Source organism: Atractosteus spatula, chromosome 4 (assembly GCF_055471065.1).
Source record: "Atractosteus spatula isolate fAtrSpa1 chromosome 4, fAtrSpa1.hap1, whole genome shotgun sequence".
NCBI classification, from domain to species: Eukaryota; Metazoa; Chordata; class Actinopteri; order Semionotiformes; family Lepisosteidae; genus Atractosteus; species Atractosteus spatula.
Window position 1 is genome coordinate 31,538,809 of NC_142709.1, and position 19,223 is coordinate 31,558,031.

Here is a 19,223-nt window from a genome sequence, read left to right on the forward strand (position 1 = left end):
TACCACAACTTCTCTTACTTTAAAACTTGAAATTACAACATTGATTAAGCATAAAACAGGAGTTAGGCGTAGTACTGTATCTTCACGACAAAATGTTAATCTTATAAATAATCTTAATGACTTTTATAGTTTTAGATGCGTCTCCTTATATTGGTTTAATGAAACCAGTGTAGGTGGGTTACTAACAGCAGTGAGTTCTGCAGATTTTAGTCTTTTTTATTTTCTTATAGCCACTGTATAAAGAAACATTAACAAGCACAGCCACGTGTCCCCAGAACAACTCGGGAACACTTCACGACCCTTCTTCCACCCTTTTTCTTCCTGTCAGCAAAGTTCACGTCCGCACAAGTATGCTCCTCCTCCTGATCGGATGGAGCTGCTGCTGCAGGAAGCATAAGGGAAGTTGAATGGCTGGGAACTTTTAACAGGTATCGTTTTCTTTTGAAGTGTACAGTATTGTACTATTAGAAAGCTATAGTATGCAAACACCAGTTCCTGTAAGAATGCTGCGGTGAACTGATTGCCATCCCGCGCTACGTTTGAGGTTGCATATGCAGTGTGACAGCGATTGCACAGTGTTGCAAATTACGAAGCAGCTAGTGTATCCTTACGTTTGCAAGCTAGGTTACAAAACAGTCATCCCTTGTTTTTTACTTTTTATTGTTTCTCGTCAGTCTCTTGCACAATAGCCATTTGGCGTTATTTTGGGCGAGGTTGGAAAGAACATATACAGTTTTATTGGCGCATTTTGCAATATATTCTGTTGCGAGATCGTATCCTCAAGTTTTACATATATGCCAATGTTACTTATAATACTATATATAGTAATGACTCATGCATTCACCCAGGAGAGTTTTGTAAGTAAAGACAAATGAAGTAACCGGTACGAGTGCGCTTCAGAGCTTTCGTTCACTTCTCTTTTACCCCCTGAAGCAGAGTTTCCCAAATACGGACCTCATGATGAGCAATCTAGCACATCCTGCTGGTGAAATTTTAATTGTAAACGTAACTTTTGTACAGGCTCTTTAGATGTGGATGTTATTAAGGAAACCTAAAAAAACCCACCGGTTTCCTGTTGCGAGGACAAAAGAAATAGAGGCACCCATGCTGTAGTTAGAAGCATGCACTGTAATAGTTGTAATGCTGTAAAAGTTGCTGCCAGATGGTGGTTAAACTTAATCTTTCATCTCGCAGAACAGTGCCAGTTATGGATCCTTAGAGCACTAATGTGGTTAAAGCCAGAAGATTAGCTTTCCAGGATAAGGGTTGGAGACCCCTTAATGCAGAGTCTCAAACTCAGTTCATGGAGCACCTGTCTTCTGCTTTTTGTTCTAACCTGAGCAGTCAAATAAACATTAAACCTAATTGTTTGCTTAGTTAAAGATTTAAAGGTATTTTGTAGTTGAGCTCAAAGCATTCATTTAAAATACCTTGAAACACCTCATAATCTTTGAAGTATTATAGTTCTGCAGTTAATTAAACAATTAAACAATTGGCAACTCACTGAAGCTTAGCAGAAGTGAGCCAGATCAGTACCCGGATGGTAAAAACTAAGGTTACTGCTGGAAGAGGTGTTAGTGGGGCCAGCAGGGGGCACTCACCCTGCAGTCTGTGTGGGTCCTAATGCCCCAGTATAGTGACGGGTGCTGTCCTTCGAATGAGATGTAAAACCGAGGTCCTGACTGTCTGTGGTCATTAAAAATCCCAGGGCATTCTGGCCAAGTTTTCCATTGGCCTTTCCCAATCATGGCCTCCTAATAATCCCCATCTATGTATTTGCTTCATCACTCTGTTCTCCTCCCCACTGAGAGCTGGTGTGTGGTGAGCGTTCTGGCGCACTACGGCAGCCGTCGCATCATCTAGGTGGGGCTGCACATTGGTGGTGGTGGAGGGGTGTCCCCATTACCTGTAAAGCACTTTGAGTGGAGTATCCAGAACAGTGCTATATAAGTCTAAGGAACTATTAATTATTATTAAACCAAGTATACAGTACAAGGATGCATTTACAGTGCAGCAAATGATATCTCAGATGGGGAAAAAAATCCAGAAGACAATAGACCCTCCAGTACCTGAGTCTGATACTTCTGGCTTAAAGGCACTCATAATTACATATCTGTACTCAGCCATCTTCTCTGTGGTTAAGAGAAGATGCAACTTTAAATCTATCTTACATAATTCAACCATTATATAATCAAATATTGTTTTCAATGTGATGAACCACTGCACAACTGTATGTGAGGTATTTTTGCAACCAGACAGTAGATTCTCCCTAATAGAGTATTAATGGAAGGTAAAACTCAGACTGGACTACTCTTCATTTGTGCATTAAGCCCTTTTTGCCTTCCCAGAGATCTGTTACCTAATATGTTCAGAATTACTGGTAACCTTCTGCATTATGTAAGCTTTTATTGTTTGTGCAATGTTGCTGTGAAACATTCACATATTGTTTCATACAAAGTGCACAATGTAATCTAGCCCAATAGGAGATCCAAGATTATAGCTGCAGAAAATAAAGTTTGTGTTTGTCTAATAAAAACATGAAAAGAGGATATGGTGACTTAATTTGCTAATTAAATCGTTTAGGGAATTCAGATTGGAGTTGTAATGAAAAGCACTGGACTACGTGGCCCTCAATTACTGAAGCTCTTTTCTTACATTTTAATTTTTGAAATTTGCTTAGGCATTTAAGCGCAGAGGCGATACTTTTCCTTTATAGCTGTTCTTACAAGTGTTGCAGTATGAGCTTAATTTCATTTACACTTCATTTCTAGCCTTTTGTAATAGTGAGAAGTAGATAACACTGGCTTGATCACATCCAGTAAAATGAATACTAATATTCAATATTTTTTCAGTATTATATATGTTATCAATATTTCATTTAATGTGATTGCCATAAATTATTGTTCTTTGAAATTGCTAGCAGCATAACTGCACATTAACTACATTAAATTAATATACTCTTAGATATCTCACAAAAAATACTACCAATTAGCTTTCATTTACAGTAGTATTAGAGAGGCTGTAAATATGTTGAATAATGTTAATGTTGGGCATGTTGTAATATGTTACAGGATATATTGTAATTACAGAATACATTTTTTTTTCAAATGTAAGCAATGATTTTCAGAAACTTGCCATAACAGATTATATGCTGCTTAGCCTGATATTAAGGCTCCTTCTTTGACCATTTATTCTAACACCTTTCATATAAAAGAAAAAAATAATTTGATTTGGGTTTAATCAATTAAATACAAAAGGTCCGTTTAAGATGGAAATGAACCAACAAGACCTCAATTACTTAATGCCCAGCAGAGACCCTATTTAAACCATGTAATTGTGGTCATTTTTTTTTATCTCTAGCACTTCCAGCTTTCTAAGTGGGCTGTACTTGTAAAGTTGATGTGAAACATCAAATATAGACATACAAACATTATGTCAGAAGAACAAAAATACTTCTTTGGTCTTTCAGTTTTTTTAGCTATACTAGCCAGTATTTAAAGAACTATAAATCAACATAAAAATTAGTTTAGAGCTATTTTAATGTGTTTTAATTATTTAATTATCTTGGCTGTTTGGATGGAAGTTGTTTTTGCAGTTTCTAAAGAGGTCTGCCTTTTATAGCATTTTATGAAATGAGATCTTTTCTTTTCTCTGGAACAAGTAATAGGTTTATTCCATGCTGAAAAGAATGGAACAAACCTATTACTTGTTCCTTTGCAGCCTACGCATGCTGACACAGCTTCCCACCTTTCTTTTCTCTGTTGTTTTTCAAACACAGCTGGATAGTAGATGTTATCAACATTGTCTGAATAGACAACATTCATGTTAGTGACAGGAACACAAATTCCCTTATGTTTTGGAAGGGTAATAGTTTTAAATACATATACCCATCCATTTTCTAACTATTTCACGCAATATAGGGTCGTGGGGGAGTTGGAGCCTGTCCCAGCAAGCAATGGGAACAAAGCAGGATACACATTGAACAGGACTGTTACTGAGGCAGTAACGCTAACCACTGTGCTCGCCCTGTTTAAGACGAAAAGGTTGTAGTTGTAAAACTATTTAATAACCCAGAATAATAATGCACAATGTTAATGATTTACATGGACTGTGTTTGTGTTGTGAACATTATGTTAGATTAAAAAAAACAGGAGCATGACATACACAAGAGAAGTATTTCCTTACTGGTGTTTTTTAAAAGAGCACCATGAAAGAATGCAAAGTTGTCAATCTAGAGAGACAGAATTTTTCCACTTAGAATTTTGATGCATGAGCGGATTTTGCTTATTAAGTGTAGCTTTATTCATTAATTTGAATAATAATACAGTACTATTTATAAAGTGGTTTTCAAGAAACTCAAAACACTGGCCTTTTTTCTTGCAACTAAATACATAATTTCTTGCTAAAATCAATCATTCGGTCTTTATTTAAAGCAGAAACCACGTATAGTGTAATGTTACAACTGTAATGCATTTGTATCAAAACAGATTTCACTTTAGCTGGTGTTTGAAATGAACTTTGTGGTATGTAACTGATTAAATTCTTGAAATTATGAAAATACTGGATGATGATAATAATACGCCTTTTAATGTTTTTAAATAAAGGTTAGCGATTTCTGTTTTCACAGTGCCACCTTCAGGTATACGGGGAAAAAAACATAACATCTTCAAAAGTTTTTAAGTTTTACTTAAAACTAAATCGCAGACTTAAATGTCCATACATACATTGCATTTGTTTGACAGATAAGTGAAAGTAAAACGTGTTTACATCAGATGTCTTCACCGCTGTCGTATTTTCCCCGCATGAATCTGATTTCCATTTTTATTTTGTTTTCCAATAAGTCGTGCATTGGATTTTTTTGTGTGTGTGTGATTTCCACAGATCTGAAAGGACGTTGGGGGAGCTACAACATGGTGCTGAATCCAGTAATATCTAAGTTAGGTGGCAAGCTGGTTGTACTGGCAAGCGCTTCTCCGAGACGCCGTGAGATCCTGACCAACGTGGTGAGGCGTTCTTCTCCATTTCACTGACTTTTTGCGCCGGTCTCGGGTGAACTCCCTGTGTTTCTCGGTTTGTCTCGAAGTCAGAATCTGTGAGAGCCTCCTTTTTTAATATTCCAGGGATTGCGGTTTGAGGTGGTCCCTTCGTGGTTTAAGGAAACCCTGGACAAGTCGTTGTTCAAAGCTCCTTATGAATATGCTGTGGAGACGGCAAAGCAGAAAGCGCTGGAAGTGGCGAGACGAATGCAGTTTGTGAGTGAATCTGTTTTTTGGACTCTGTTGTGGAAGTTGAAACAGAATCACAATCCAGTCACTGCACTGTACACTCATGTCCATCTAACACACAGCATAGAAAACGTGAAACTGGCGTCGATCAAATTTGAATTGTTTTAGGGTAAAAAATGCGAATCTTTTGGCTTTCTTTTTATGGTCATTGAAGTTCAAAGGTAAGAGTGTTTGTTTTTTAAGAAATGTTATAAGCTTATTTAAATGTCTGTTTATTGGCTGTTTTTCTTGTTTTTTTATTCAATTCAGAAACACCTCAAAACTCCAGATATTGTGATTGGTGCAGATACAGTTGTGGTAAGGCATTTTGAGTGTTTTAATTTTATGATTTTATGCACTGCTGAGATTTATTAGACAGATTTTCTGGAAACCCTTTTTTATTTTATTAAGCCTTGTGTTTTTTTCTCCATGCTAGAGTTTTTTTTTAATTCCTGAGGAATAGATGTTTGCGACAGATGAGTTTCCTTACTGTTTTAAAATGATAATATTACAGCTATTTAGTGCTGACCACTGTAATACACGAGAAAACTCTATTTATTTGCCTAGTTGGTCTTTTAAGTGGAATTTTTCCCAGAAATGCCACTGACTGTTACACCTTTCTCTCTGCATTGCTGTCCCAGACAGTTGACGGCTGCATCCTGGAGAAGCCAGTGGATAAGCAAGATGCCTACAGGATGCTTTCCAGGTTTGCATTCATTCATTACTTTGGCAGCTTGGTATAAAGTAAGCAGCAGGAAAATGCTGTTACCCGCCTGAGGAAGAATAAGTACAGAGCTGTACTTGTGTAAGTTATTAAGACCTCCAGACATATTGGTTCCATGTTACCCAATACTACTGTATATGAAGCCTGTTTCTCAACGTCAGATATGCACAGCATCTGTATTGATGTAGAGAAATAAAAATCTATCTGTATGAAAAACAACCACAGTTGTCCCCAGAAACATCCATTGTCCCAGCCTCCCCCCCCCCTTCATTTTCTCCCTGCAGTCCTCAGGGTGCCCACAGAGGACCTAGTGTTGACCTGAAGAGTGCTTGGTCTTTCACAAATAGCTCTAAAAGCTCACAGGTGCCAGCTCACAGAGAGGCAGTCTAAGGTTACCCGGGCTGACTGAACCCCTGTTCTGGCAGTGTTGAGCCTGTTGTACACAGTTGCTTGGGTAATCAGTTTGAACAGTGCCTGAGCCCAGACAAGAACGAGCAATATCTGGGCTGCGAGGGGCTGCTGAGACAGATGAAGCCAGTCTCGAGCTCTTAGGACAGGCTTGGGCAGCTCTCATTTTCAGAAACAGCAGGATTGTCTCTGGTTTACATTCCACCACAGATCACAGTAGTTTTATTGACCTAATCATTTTGATAAGAAGCTGAATTACTCCTTGTTTTAAGTTTTAATCAGTTGATTTTTTTTGTGAAAAGTGCTTGTGAAACCTAGAGGACTGGAGTTGACCATCTCTCTCCTCGGATATTTATGTCATTATTTGAATTATTCAGGGAGACTTACAATTGATTCCTGGGAGGACATTTTATAGGAACAATACAAGGGTAAAACTACAGTGCCCCACATGGGATATGAACCGAACTTTCAGTTCCAAAACCCTGGCTTTTATACATTTTTTAATGCAGGGATTTGAAATGTACATAATGGGAGAGCAGTAGGATGAGTATGTGATTGTTCTGTGTTCACTTTTTTTGTCATTTCTAGGCTAAGCGGTAAAGAGCACAGCGTGTATACAGGAGTCGTAATAATTCACTGCAACAGTGAGTCAGGTACGTAGAGAACAGTGTGACAGTTTGTGGGAGGAATAAAGGCATTCAATGCATCATTTTTCTAGGCACTGCAAAAATATTTAAAGAATAGAAATTTAACTACAGTAGATTAATAGAATTTTTTAAACAGGAATAGATTTATTTCAATGCAATCTTGGTTGCATTGAATGCTCTTGGTTCTCAATAACAGCAGCTACTTTTCAGTTGTTGGATTATCAACAATTATACAGTACCAGTAGAAGTACAGTATGGGGAGAAGCACTACTGCTCTTGGCATTTAATTTATCATATAAACTGTGTAGATTTGTATATATCTTGTGTGTGCTATCCTACAGTCTGGACAGAGTGTCTGAGAACATTATATGGCATCTAATCATTCCTGGCTGTTTCTTCTTTAGGTAAAGAAGTGGAATACGATATTGTTGATTTTTATGAAGAAACTAAAGTTAGGTTTGCAGAGCTATCAGAAGAGATGCTATGGGAGTACATTCACAGTGGTGAGCCAATGTGCGTGCAGCCGAACAGATTCTCGCTCTAAGTGGAAGTGTGAATTGATGGAACTTAATTTTGTGGTTGCATGTTATTTGCTGTCTGTGTGGAGTTTGCATGTTTTCCACGGGTTTGCATGGGTTTTTTCTGGGTCTTCCAGTTTCATCCCACCTTTTAAAGCCATACCATGCTTGGTAACTTTGGTGTCTCTAAAATTGTTTTAAATTATGCATATGTGCAGCTTTTGATGGACTGGCACCATATCGGGGGACTAGGCCCTTCTGTGCACTGGGACTTTCTGAACACCTAGCTTGGCATGACCCTTACCAGGATTAAATGTTATGGGCAGATGTTATTTAAGTGGCCTTTATACTTGAAATCAAGTCCAAATTGCAACCAAACAAGTAAGACGTGACTGTCTTTTATCTGTTTGCCCCAAGAGATAAATACATAAATAAATCTTTATCTGGTGTTACACTCCTGGTTTAAAACAGTTTGGGGATTATTCTGTGTGAAGTTCGCGATTGAAATAATAATAATATGACCCATGATTTAAGTGTAAAAAAACTCAAAGGGCTTAAGAACATTAATTATGTTGTACTTTTCATATGACAAGTAATACAGTACTTTTGATGTGAGCACTGTGAGCCTGAGTCAAACACAAGATCAGATGTAGCAAAGGCAACCCCATCTTACCAGCATTGTGTGTAGTTGGATGTATGCTTTAATGCTTCTTTAACTTCTGACAAAAAACTATTTGGGTAAGGAAATTAAGACATTAGAGAAAAATCTTAATGTAAACTTCAAAATACTGTATGTCACCTGTTAGCAGCTTGAAGATGTGTTGTCTAACAGAACTGAGGTAATATTTGAACTTCAGTCTACAATGCATACTTTTCAAGCAAACATTCATTTTACAGGCTTTGAAAAGCACTTTTTTAGACTTTGGTACTGTACATCTGTCCTGTGATTGTGTTTGCTTTGTGAAGTTGCCTAACTGATCCTGGAAAATCATCCAAGAGAGTGTGGTATTTGTATTTAAACCTATAAGATTCTAAAGGTCAATTACATATTACATTTACAAATGAAAAACACAGACTTTAAACATAGTTAACCATTTTAGTTTCGGTCTGTAAAACAGTTTGAGATGTTCAGTTTGTGAACATTACACTTTGCTTTTGGGTGGATGGACATTGCACTGGACTTGGACTTGTCAGTATTTCTTATTGTGCATTATGAAAAGCTGTTGGACACCATGCACTTATAAAAGGAAACGTTTCACTATATGCTAAACTTTGCTGAGTAATACAGTGCACAAGGAATTTACCCAGATTTTGGCAGACAACCTTTGAATTCAATATGAATGATTAATTACAAAACAGTATAAACATTGCTCATTTGTCCCATTCCTTTTGCATAGAACTCTCCTACTATTGCATTTTCTATACATGCAAACTTAAAATGCACACAAAGAGACAATATAAACCAAAATTATAGAATCCCTAGCATGATGCAGTCTGTGTAGGTGTAGGATGACAAGTAGGTCTAAAATGAGTAGTCTTGTGTACTATCAGTCAGAAAAAGCTGAAACTAGTGGCATTTTGACATGTAGCAATTAACACATAGCCTCAGTGTGCAGTTTGGTGAAACACGATAAAGCAACTCCTGAGATGACAATATTTTTCATTTTGCATTACACTTCCAAACCACAGTGTTTCTTCGCAGTGGTTGTAAACACAAAAGAGATTGTTAATTGTACTAAGACAATGATTGTTCTTTTTTTTTACTTGAACTGGTTGTCGTAAAGGGACAAAGCAGGAGGCTATGGGATCCAAGCTCTAGGTGGGATGCTGGTGGAATATGTGCACGGGGACTTTCTGAACGTCGTCGGGTTCCCTCTGAATCATTTCTGCAAGACGCTGGGAGAGATCTACAACCCCCCTTCCAAAAACGAAGTCAAACGTGTCAAGTATGACTCCATCCCCAGTGTGGAAACATTCGAAAGCCCAGGTGACCTTGAGAATGGACTTCTGGCACGCGAGGGGGAAAGAGAAGCCGAAGAACCTGACCAGAAGGAAGCTGGTCCTGCAGATTCAATCAAGGATGGTGACGAAAGTGAAAATGAGTCGCGAGCTTCTGCTTCACCACAGTGGGGATCAGTAGCCTCTACAGGGGCTCAGGATCAGACTGTCTGGAAGCCTGTGTTCCCTCACAGGATCGCAAATCTGTTGGATGGATTCAAAGCCTCAAAGGTATCCTTTTTATTATATATAACGTTGTGACGCACCATGTCACAATAGGGCCAGGGGTGGTGTATCAGGATCTTTCAAAAAGGTGGTCCAAGGAAAACAGGCACAACCACAGTGTATGGTACAAACCAGTGCTGCTTTATCTACAGTGAGAGGGAAAGAAAACAAAAATTTTTACAAAAGCCTAGCTCCTCTTCGCACTGCTGCTAACTGACTTCCTCAAAGTCAAGTCCCTCGCTAACATAACTGAGCTGCTAAGCACTTTAAAAACAGCCATCAGTCTAAAAACTATTAGGTTTCTCTCCAAAACTCTTTTTCTTCAGAGTTTCTTAGCAACTTGCAGGCTCTCAGTAAGTTTTTTTCTGTCGGAGTTTGCACCACATATGATCTAGACTCCTGGTCATTTCCGTTAGGGGTAATTGAAACGGATCCAGCAATGGACTGCTGGAAAAGCGATACCGGATATTGCGCTTACAAACGTCTCATGTCAGACAAATCTACTGATCTCTCCTAAGTAGAAATCGACATCATACATGCAATTAACACTATAAATGAAAGGATAGTAAAGAAGAAATGAAAGGATGGTAAACATAGCCAGTTTGTCCCAAGATGAAATTGCTGAAACTAAAGAGCTTTGAAATGGGAATACTGACAAATGAAATAACAATTTACCTTTGGTCAGCTGCTCTTCCTTCACCATGGCTTCTGGTCTTCATGGCAGAGTCGGGATATTCTCCCTCGAACCCGTTTTTGCCTTTAAAAGACCTCCTCCGAACTTGTGACTTGTAAGAGAATGAAAGGCACTCTAAATACCTACAGTACTGTACAGTTTTCACACTATTTATCACGGTCAAACACTTTACAATGTAACCTGAAGGAATAGACACACGCTTACAGAACATGGAACAGGAAAGAAACTTTGGTATGTGGTCCTTCTACAATACATTTTTTCAGTAAATGAAAGAATGTCTTGACATTAGAGTATGGGTAACTTCCAAAATAAACAAACACTTGAGTAAATGAGGGATACCAAGTATATTAAAAGCTGGTGTAGTTCCTAAGTAAATTAGCAATTAACATTGCTTCATGCTTATGGTCTTATATAAAAATGCTGGGCAGGCAATTGCCCATTATTTTGGCTATCATGGCTAGAAGAGGAGATCTCAGTGTCTTTGAGAGAGGAATGATTCTTAGGGCATGTTTGGCAGGAGCTTCAGCGACAAAGACTGCTCAACTTGTTGATGTTTTGAGAGGAAAAGTGGCTAAGGTGATGTTGGCTTGGAAGTCTGTGTGTAAGATGTCATCAGCTAGGGGCAACTATAGACAAACACGCATTCTCTTCAACTGTGGAGAGCGTGTGCTAGTTTGAGATGCAGGGCAAAACAGTCGTGTGCCTTTCAGTCAGTAGACAACAAATGTCAATCTAAGGTGTGAGCAGGTAATTTCATCAAGTAAAGTCTGTTGAGAACTTCAGAGAGGGATACAATGGTCGGGTTGCAATGCATAAACCCCTTATTACACCTCAAAATACACTTTTGACAGTCAGGGGGTGCAAAGAACACAAGCAGTGGTCTACTGAGCAGTGGAAAAAAGTCATAAGATCAGATGAGTCATCCTTCGCCCTGTTCTCAACAAGTGGACGAGTACATCTGTGACGCACAACAAAGAGGCCTACAGGCACAAGTGCTTGTTTCCACGGTGATTGGTTATGGCGGGTTTTTTATGCAGTGGGGTGCATAAAGCGTTTGAAGCGTTTCTATCCTGATGGGCGTGGAATCTTCCAGGATGACATTGCCCCCATCCACAGGGCACGGGTGGTCACTGAACTGTTCGATGAACATGGCTATGATGTTAGCAATATGCCATCGCCATTCCAGTCACCAGATCTGGAGCAGCACCTGAGGCAGCGTTTTCCACCACCATCAACAAAACGCCAGATGATGGAAGCTGTCATGGAAGAGTGGTGTCTTCTCCCTCCTCTAGAATTCCAGACACTAGAATCTATGCTGAGGCACATTCAAGCTGTTCTTGTGGCTCGTGTGGCCCAACACCCTGTTAAGACGCTTGATGTTGGCTTTTCCTTTTAGCATTTTAGCAGTTACCTCTGTCTTGGTGATGCATGTTATCCTTGGGTGCAACAAAGGATGTAGAAATTTATTCCACATTCATGTGCAATAATGGTGAAGATTGCTTTGTGTTTGTGCTGTGCTCAGTTTAATATTTCAGAGCTCTGTTTTTATAATCTATGAATGAACAATATTACTAAGTACAGTCAATAAAATAGCTAGATCTACAATAGCTTGCAATTCCATTTCTTCAAGAATAGTTTTTTCAATTGTTGCATTAAAGGAATTGTATTTACACTCCACAATCCAATTATAAAATACTAGTATCATTGGATTGTGGAGACGTAATACAAATATGCTTTTTTAGGTGTATTAAGCATAATCATGTGGGCTTATCGTTTGGAACTTTCTCAGAACTTTGTAATATGTATTTGTTCCATTGTGAGTGAATTTTTACCTTTCACTTGTAGGTCTTATTTGTAGCATCCAAGTTGAAAGTGTTTGACTTGCTAACAAATCCACAAGGCTTGAGAGTTGCAGAGGTCGCTGAGAAAATTCCAGCCTCTGTTGTTGGCACAGAGCGCTTGCTTGAGGCCGCTGTTTCACTGGGCTTGCTGGAAAAATCTCGACAGGGAGATTCCGTAGGTATGACATGTACTGTACCAATATCATGGGCAATACTCCAGTTCCTGCAGCTGGGAGGAACAAAACCATCCGTTTGCACTTATGAGTTAATATATTTATAGTCCTGATTTTTTTTTTTGGAAAGTACCTTTAAAATTTGATTTTTGTTTTTAACCTTTATTTACATATGTGCTCAGTCTATTTTTTATGCATGTAGGGCATTAAAGGTTTTATTCTGAACCTCAAAATATTGCCCTTGCTTACATCTCAACTTTGTTTTCCTATCCCATCTTTCTTTTGCAAAATACTGTGCTTCTCCTCCTGATGGCTTTATAAATAAGTAGCTTTCCAGATAGGCAGTTCAGATCAAACAGCGATGCTGCTTAAAGATAGCAGTATCACTTCCAAACTCTCTTCTGTTTCAGCATGCAGTGCTTGACTGTCATTGTGGCAGTGATGCTAAAAGTACCTCAATCTCAAGGCATTGCTTAATCTAAAGCTTCGAACAACCATTTCATAATGTTGTTCCTTGAGTGTGCACCACTCATTGCCTGGCCAGGTATGAATGGCATTCCAGTACAATTCAATGCACCATCCAGTACAGTCAACGTCCAACTTCTGAGAGGGAATAGCGGTATTTAGCCACTCAAAATTGAGCAGTAGCAAGTCTGTGATGTCTGTAGAACCCTATACATGCCACGCACATCACTTACAAGATAGGAAAGACTTACTTTTCTTGTTAAAATTGTTTTCCAGTATTTAAAAATACAGAAGAAGCAAGCCGGTACCTTGTGTCCACCAGTGAGTATTCTCTCCATGGGTATATTATGCACTGTAACGATCATGTCTGGCCTTTGTTTGGACACCTGGAACATGCTGTCCGGGAAGGAACCAGTCAAAATGAGCGAGCCTTTGGGAAGAAATCTGACCGTCTCTTCGAGGTGAGAGGCTACCTTCTGAGCAATGGGGGATTTTTAAGTTATTTAAGTTTTGGCCTTAATCGGTTAACAAAAAAAATTGTAAAATAACTGCACTGAACTGCACAATAAAGAATGGTAATGTTATGGATTCCAAAATTACGTTCTGTTCCATTGGAGAACAGTGTTGGAGACATAGTCCATCTCAGAAGTTAAAAGAAGTTTTTTATTTCATGCGCATGGGAGCGAAACACACAGAGGTGTATTTTGTTGTATGCTTCTCAAAGTAATTAAATTAGAACAGGCCTTAAATATTTTTTTTGTTATCTACAGTATCACACTTCCTTGCTCTTATCAGGTCAGCCTTGTTCCAAAATCACGCACATCTTCTTCTTCCCTGTTTGCCAATGATAACTTCTTTTAACATAGTTGGGTACTTAGTTTTGTCGCATGCATTCCTATATAACAGTATGGTATTACATAGTAGCACTTGTGTCCGTTCCAGTTCATTTTAGCATTCTTCCATTCCAGTTCAAACCAGGTCTGAATGCCCCACCTCATAAAATACTGCAGCTTCAGTAGAAAAAGTGTGTACAAAGTTTACAGAGACCCTCTCAAGAACAGCAAGATAATGAAGCAGAAAAACACTTGATATCTAGCTGATATTAAATAAGGGGAACTACAGTGCTATTTTTATATTTTTGGGTTAGAAAGAATCTGAATTGATGAGTATGTTTCAAATTCCAATGGAAGTCAAATGTACACTAATGTATAACATCTCCAATTTAGATAAGATAAGATCACTTTATTGGCCATATACAATTTCTTGTATTAGGAATATGTCTTTTTTTGATTTAGATCACAAAAGAGACTAAATTCCCAGGTACAGTATGTGCAGCGCTATATACTGCGATTCAGAACAAGGCAGTAATGCTTTCGGTGATGTGAAAAGGCCAGTTTATGTTGTAGACGAGCAGGATTGTGAATACATCTTTTAAAATCGGAATAGAAATATTGCTCTCAATTTAGAGACGGTTTTGCAGACAAATAATATTTACTTATATTTACTAACTGCACGTAGATCATGGAACATTTGTGCGAACTCTTGTTCAGTGGTTTGCGACAAAATGGGGACCATACAGTACTTTCACAAAGTTCCTGATTTTGTGTTTAATGCGGAATTTGTAAAACTTGTAATTTATTTTGTTCCCAAGATTTCATAACCGGTCTGAGAAAGTGGGACAGCAGTTCCCCTTTAACCCTTAGAGAAGTTTGATGCTAGAAAATCCCTTTCCACGTGTTAATATTTTTTTCAGGACACCTATTACGACACTAAGGAGAAGACTTTGCGCTTCATGAATGCCATGCACAGCATTGCCAAGGTTACAGCAGGAGATGTAGCAACAGCTTTTGACCTCTCTCACTTTAAAACAGCCTGTGACTTGGGAGGTAAAAGTTATTTAAGAGGATCATATGGAAGAAACTTATAAGACAATATACTCTTAATGCTTCATATTTTTGTGATTATTTAACAAAATTCCCGTTTAGCAAGGTATACATTTATTGCATATAGAGAATACGATAGGTTTTTTAGCATTATTAACCATATCTATTTTCCATGCCATACAGTAGATGCAGTAGCATCTCCGTTCTTCTGAAATGAATACAGTTGGGATTTTTACTTTAATGACTGGCTAAAATAAATAGTCAAAAACAGATGTAAATTGGTCATCAAGTCAGTTGGTAATCAGCAGGTTTGAATTATCTGTCAAACAGGCTCTAGAATTATTATCAACACCTGTAAGCTGTGCTTAAAGAACACATTTGGCAAAACTGAGATGCTAAGTAAAAATCCAATCAACTAAATTAATACGTTTGCAGATGTTTTGTGTTTTTAACATATGTAATCAGCCCCAGGGAAGTTTAAAGAGATGTTATAATTTTTTGACGTTACGTTTTTAGCTAAATTGCTATAAAAACTCATTTTTATTGGGCTTCACTTTGAGGCTGTATCTGTTTTGTGATGTTTAAGTCCTTTTTACTGGTTAAATATTCTCTAAATGTGTCTTGAACAATTCCACAAATAATATTGATTACTGTAGTTAGTCTGGTTTTGCTATGGTTGTGTCACTTTATATCTCTCGCTATTAGGAGTTGTTCCGAACAGGATGTAGGTGTGGATAAAATAAAAGTAGAGATTTTAAAAAAAAACTTCCCACATGATAACATAAATATATATTTTCAATATTTTCTTTCATGGGGGAATTTGTAGAGGTTCTTTAAATCATGTACATAAATATACCAAATAATTAATAATATTGCATAATGTATACAAACCTCATACAAAAATCTGTTTTTTTACAGGTTGCACAGGAGCCATGGCCTATGAGTTTGCAAAATTAAATCCTGGTTTAAGTGTCTCGGTCTTTGATTTACCAGCTGTCATTGAAATAAGCAACCACTTCCATCCCCACAATCAAGACACAAACCAAGTTCAATTTGTAGCCGGTACGTATTTTCTTAGTCAATTGTATAGAACTTTTAATCCATCTTTCTTTCTTTTAGAACCTCTGACATGGCACTATATATAAATTATGAATATAAAAAAGAAAGTAACTTATTCATTATTATATTATTATTAATATTAATAACTTATTAATATTTGGGAGAGGCACCTTTGGCAGAAACTACAGACATGAGTCTTCTTGTGTACGTCTCCACCAGCTTTGCAGTAAAAATCCCACATTTTGTGAGGCACCCAACAAATTGTTGTCGAATGCCCAGTTTCTCCCATCTCAGCCTTGGAAGACTGTGATTCCTTTAGAGATGTGATAAGCCTTTGGGGGACCTCCCTGACTCTTGCCCTTCTTGCCTGGATACAGTACGTACAGTAGTATTTAAGGATGCCCTGTTCTACACAGTTCTGCAGTTGTCTTTCTCCACATCTTCTCCATTTCGTGTCCGTTCTTCTTCGCTCCTGGTTTTTACAACGAACGTTTTGAAAGTGCCACATTTGTATCTTCTCTCCTGCTTCCTTTTTATTTTCTTGCACCCACTGTAGATTTTTCTAAATCTGTCCCTATCTCTGCTTGTGCTCGCCAGTTTTCCAATGGCTCACTTTTTTTCCAAGCTAGTTTAGTAAGGCCACAATCACTTTTAGCTTGCAGCCGATGGCCTGTGACTTAGTTAGTGTGGGACTAACTTAGTGTGTTCTGAATAAAGCATCTGCTCTCTCACTAACTTTAGATTTCATTTTAAGTTCAAATAAGAGTTTTGTTTGTCGCTTTATTAAAATAATTAATATTTAACGGCCCTGCTCCCAGAGATAGGTGTATTTAACCTGAACTCATGTGAAACAGCTTAATTGCACAAGGGTGGACTCCATTCAACTAATTATGTGACGTCTAAGGACAATTGGTTTCACCAGAGCCTATATACTGTAGATGTGTCATAGTACTTATGCAGTCGGCCATTTACTGTTTTGTATTTATAATACATTAAGGAGGATCTGTAGAACTTTGTGTTCTACTGTTTGTTTGTTTCATGACATTATAGGGTGTTTTGTCTTGTTTAGTGGCAAAAAATACCAATTAAATACATTATGATTGTAAGACAATAAGAAAAAGTCCAAGGGGTTTGAATGCTTTTGATAGCCACTGCAGCTCAGAGTTGCTGACATAACAAGTCTCCTTTCAAAACAGCAGCTAAAGGGGAGATGTTCCCAAGCTACAGTATGTTGTCTATATGTTCCACACTGTGTTCCCCACAGGAGGGAACACTGATTGCAAGAGTCCGTGCAGCATGTAATTGTACCAAGCTGTAAATGAAAATCAAGACTCAGCAGGTGTAACAATGCCAGGAATGCCATGCTGACCTATGAATAGATTTCTCAGAAAAGTTTGCAGAATAAAATAATATTAACATTTAAGCACTTCTTTAGCTTTGTTGTTGCATTCAGGATCATCTGGTATGACATGACCCCAGAATTTTCACACCTACCTGTATGCGTTTCACCTGGTGGGATTTCACAGCTGTAACCTGAGTAAGTGGAATCTCACTTACCTGATGCACACAATGCATTCATTGGTTTGGAGTTCCTGGCATGTTGGTTTAGAGCTTTGCCTTCTAATCTGGTTTCTTTTGATGCATAGTTGATTTTGATGTTAATGTCAAAACAGGTGATTTTTTCAAAGATGATCTCCCAAAGGCAGACCTGTACATCCTTGCCAGAATTCTGCATGACTTGCCAGAGGAAAAAATACACATCTTGTTAAGCAAGCTGTCAAAAATGTGTACGCCAGGTAAGGAAAGAAAAATGAAGATTAAATGTGCTTTCCATCATCAGCCTAATTTCTTAAGACTGATAGTACTGAATGTTTCTTGGGCAACATGGTGGAGCAGTGATTATCATTGCTTCCCCACAGTGCTGGAGTTCAAGTTTGTCCGTTCTCCCTGTGTTTGTGTGGGTTTCCTCTGGGTGTTCCAGTTTCCTCCCAGAACCCAAAGGCCTACTGGTAGTTTAATTGGCTTCTGGGAAAATTGACCGTGGCGTCAGTGTGTGCATGTTTGTGTCTTTATGTGCCCTGCGATGGACTGGCATCCTGTCCAGGGTGTATCCTGCCTTGTGCCCTTTGACTGCTGGGATAGGCTCCAGCTCCCCCACAACCCTATTTTAGATAAAGTGGTTAGATAATGGATAGATTTTACTAAAATGTCAATATTTTATTGGAGAGTGCTCTTGGCCTCACCAGGACTGTGAGCTAAAGTTTACTTGCTTTGACCCTAAAAAGAAAGCTGTACCTTTACTATGCTTCTTTTCTACTTAACGCTCTTGCAAGATTTGTTCGCTGCTTTGTAAAGATGCAGAGAAGAAGTAAAAAAGTCACATCTCCTTTTTTTCAAAAAGAAAACCTGCCACATCCATTTGTTTGAAATGTCTAGGCTGTGGGCTGCTGGTAGCTGAAATCTTCCTGGATGAAGAAAGGAAAGTCCCCTGCAGAGCTCTTCTGCAGGCTCTCGGCATGTGTGAGGGCAGCCAGAGAAGTGCACCCGACTACAGCCAGTTACTGAAGACGTATGGCTTCACTGAAGTGCATGTCAAACACACAGGAAACTTTCTTGATGCAATCCTCTGTGTAAAGCAGTAACCTGCTGTGACCATTTCAAATGGCTCCTAGTGGAATATCTTTAGAATGTGGAAGAACTTTTATCTACTTTCTTGAAAAGAAATGTTTACCTCTCTTCATGAACATGATGTTGTCACTATACTTCCGTAAATCTGGAATAAAATAATATTAACATTTAAGCACTTCTAGTGATCTGTTATTTTACAAATATTTCAATGTGCAGACTACTGGAAAGAATAACATACATAGGCACATAAGAGCAGTGAGAGGAGAGACTATTTAGCCTGTTTAGTTGCTTGCAGGTAAGTTGTTTGGATTAAATATACAGACATTTCTTGATGTTCAGTACCACAAATGGGTAGCTTGTTCCCTAATAACATTTTGTGATCCCTTTCAGTATAGAGCCTTCTTTGAGCTTAGAATTTATGTGCCTGCACATTTTAACATTAAAAGCCATTCCTTGATTTAAATTCTTCAATTGTAAATATATATCCAAGAATGTTAGACAGAACCTTCACATAAACACATGCATAGAATTTTCAAATCAAGGAATGCAATGTTAAAATTGTTCTTTGCGCCATTAAGATCTTGTGTATAATACTGTATTAAGTTGTCACCTTGATATGAAAAGATATTGCTGCATTGGAATCTGTTCACAGAAAAGCAACCTGATACATTTCCAGGCTCAAAGCAATGTCCTTCA

The 19,223-nt window shown here is 38.2% G+C and overlaps 1 protein-coding gene across 2 annotated transcripts; it reads left to right on the forward strand.

Moving 5' to 3' along the window:
- The first annotated feature begins 354 nt into the window (after positions 1–354).
- Positions 355–18,699, forward strand: asmtl (acetylserotonin O-methyltransferase like). Of its 2 annotated transcripts, XM_088912544.1 has the most exons (14): positions 355–428; positions 4,882–5,003; positions 5,121–5,252; positions 5,535–5,582; positions 5,906–5,970; positions 6,985–7,049; positions 7,448–7,556; positions 9,346–9,790; positions 12,324–12,498; positions 13,234–13,418; positions 14,711–14,843; positions 15,759–15,902; positions 17,573–17,695; positions 18,336–18,699. In XM_088912544.1, the coding sequence occupies exons 2-14, from the start codon at positions 4,911–4,913 to the stop codon at positions 18,539–18,541; spliced, it is 1,923 nt and encodes a 640-aa protein (XP_088768670.1). In that variant the 5' UTR covers positions 355–428; positions 4,882–4,910; the 3' UTR covers positions 18,542–18,699. The 2 variants fall into 2 exon arrangements, with proteins under 2 accessions (XP_088768670.1, XP_088768671.1); XM_088912545.1 differs by lacking the exons at positions 355–428; positions 4,882–5,003; positions 5,121–5,252 and adding an exon at positions 5,421–5,446.
- The last annotated feature ends 524 nt before the right edge of the window (positions 18,700–19,223 follow it).

Bases quoted from the DNA above. Each gene is read 5' to 3' on its own strand.
- asmtl (XM_088912544.1), top strand. From the start codon at position 4,911: ATGGTGCTGAATCCAGTAATATCTAAGTTAGGTGGCAAGCTGGTTGTA. The intron at 14,844-15,758 runs GTAAAAGTTATT...GTTTTTTTACAG, and splicing joins AACAGCCTGTGACTTGGGAG to GTTGCACAGGAGCCATGGCC. The intron at 15,903-17,572 runs GTACGTATTTTC...ATGTCAAAACAG, and splicing joins CCAAGTTCAATTTGTAGCCG to GTGATTTTTTCAAAGATGAT.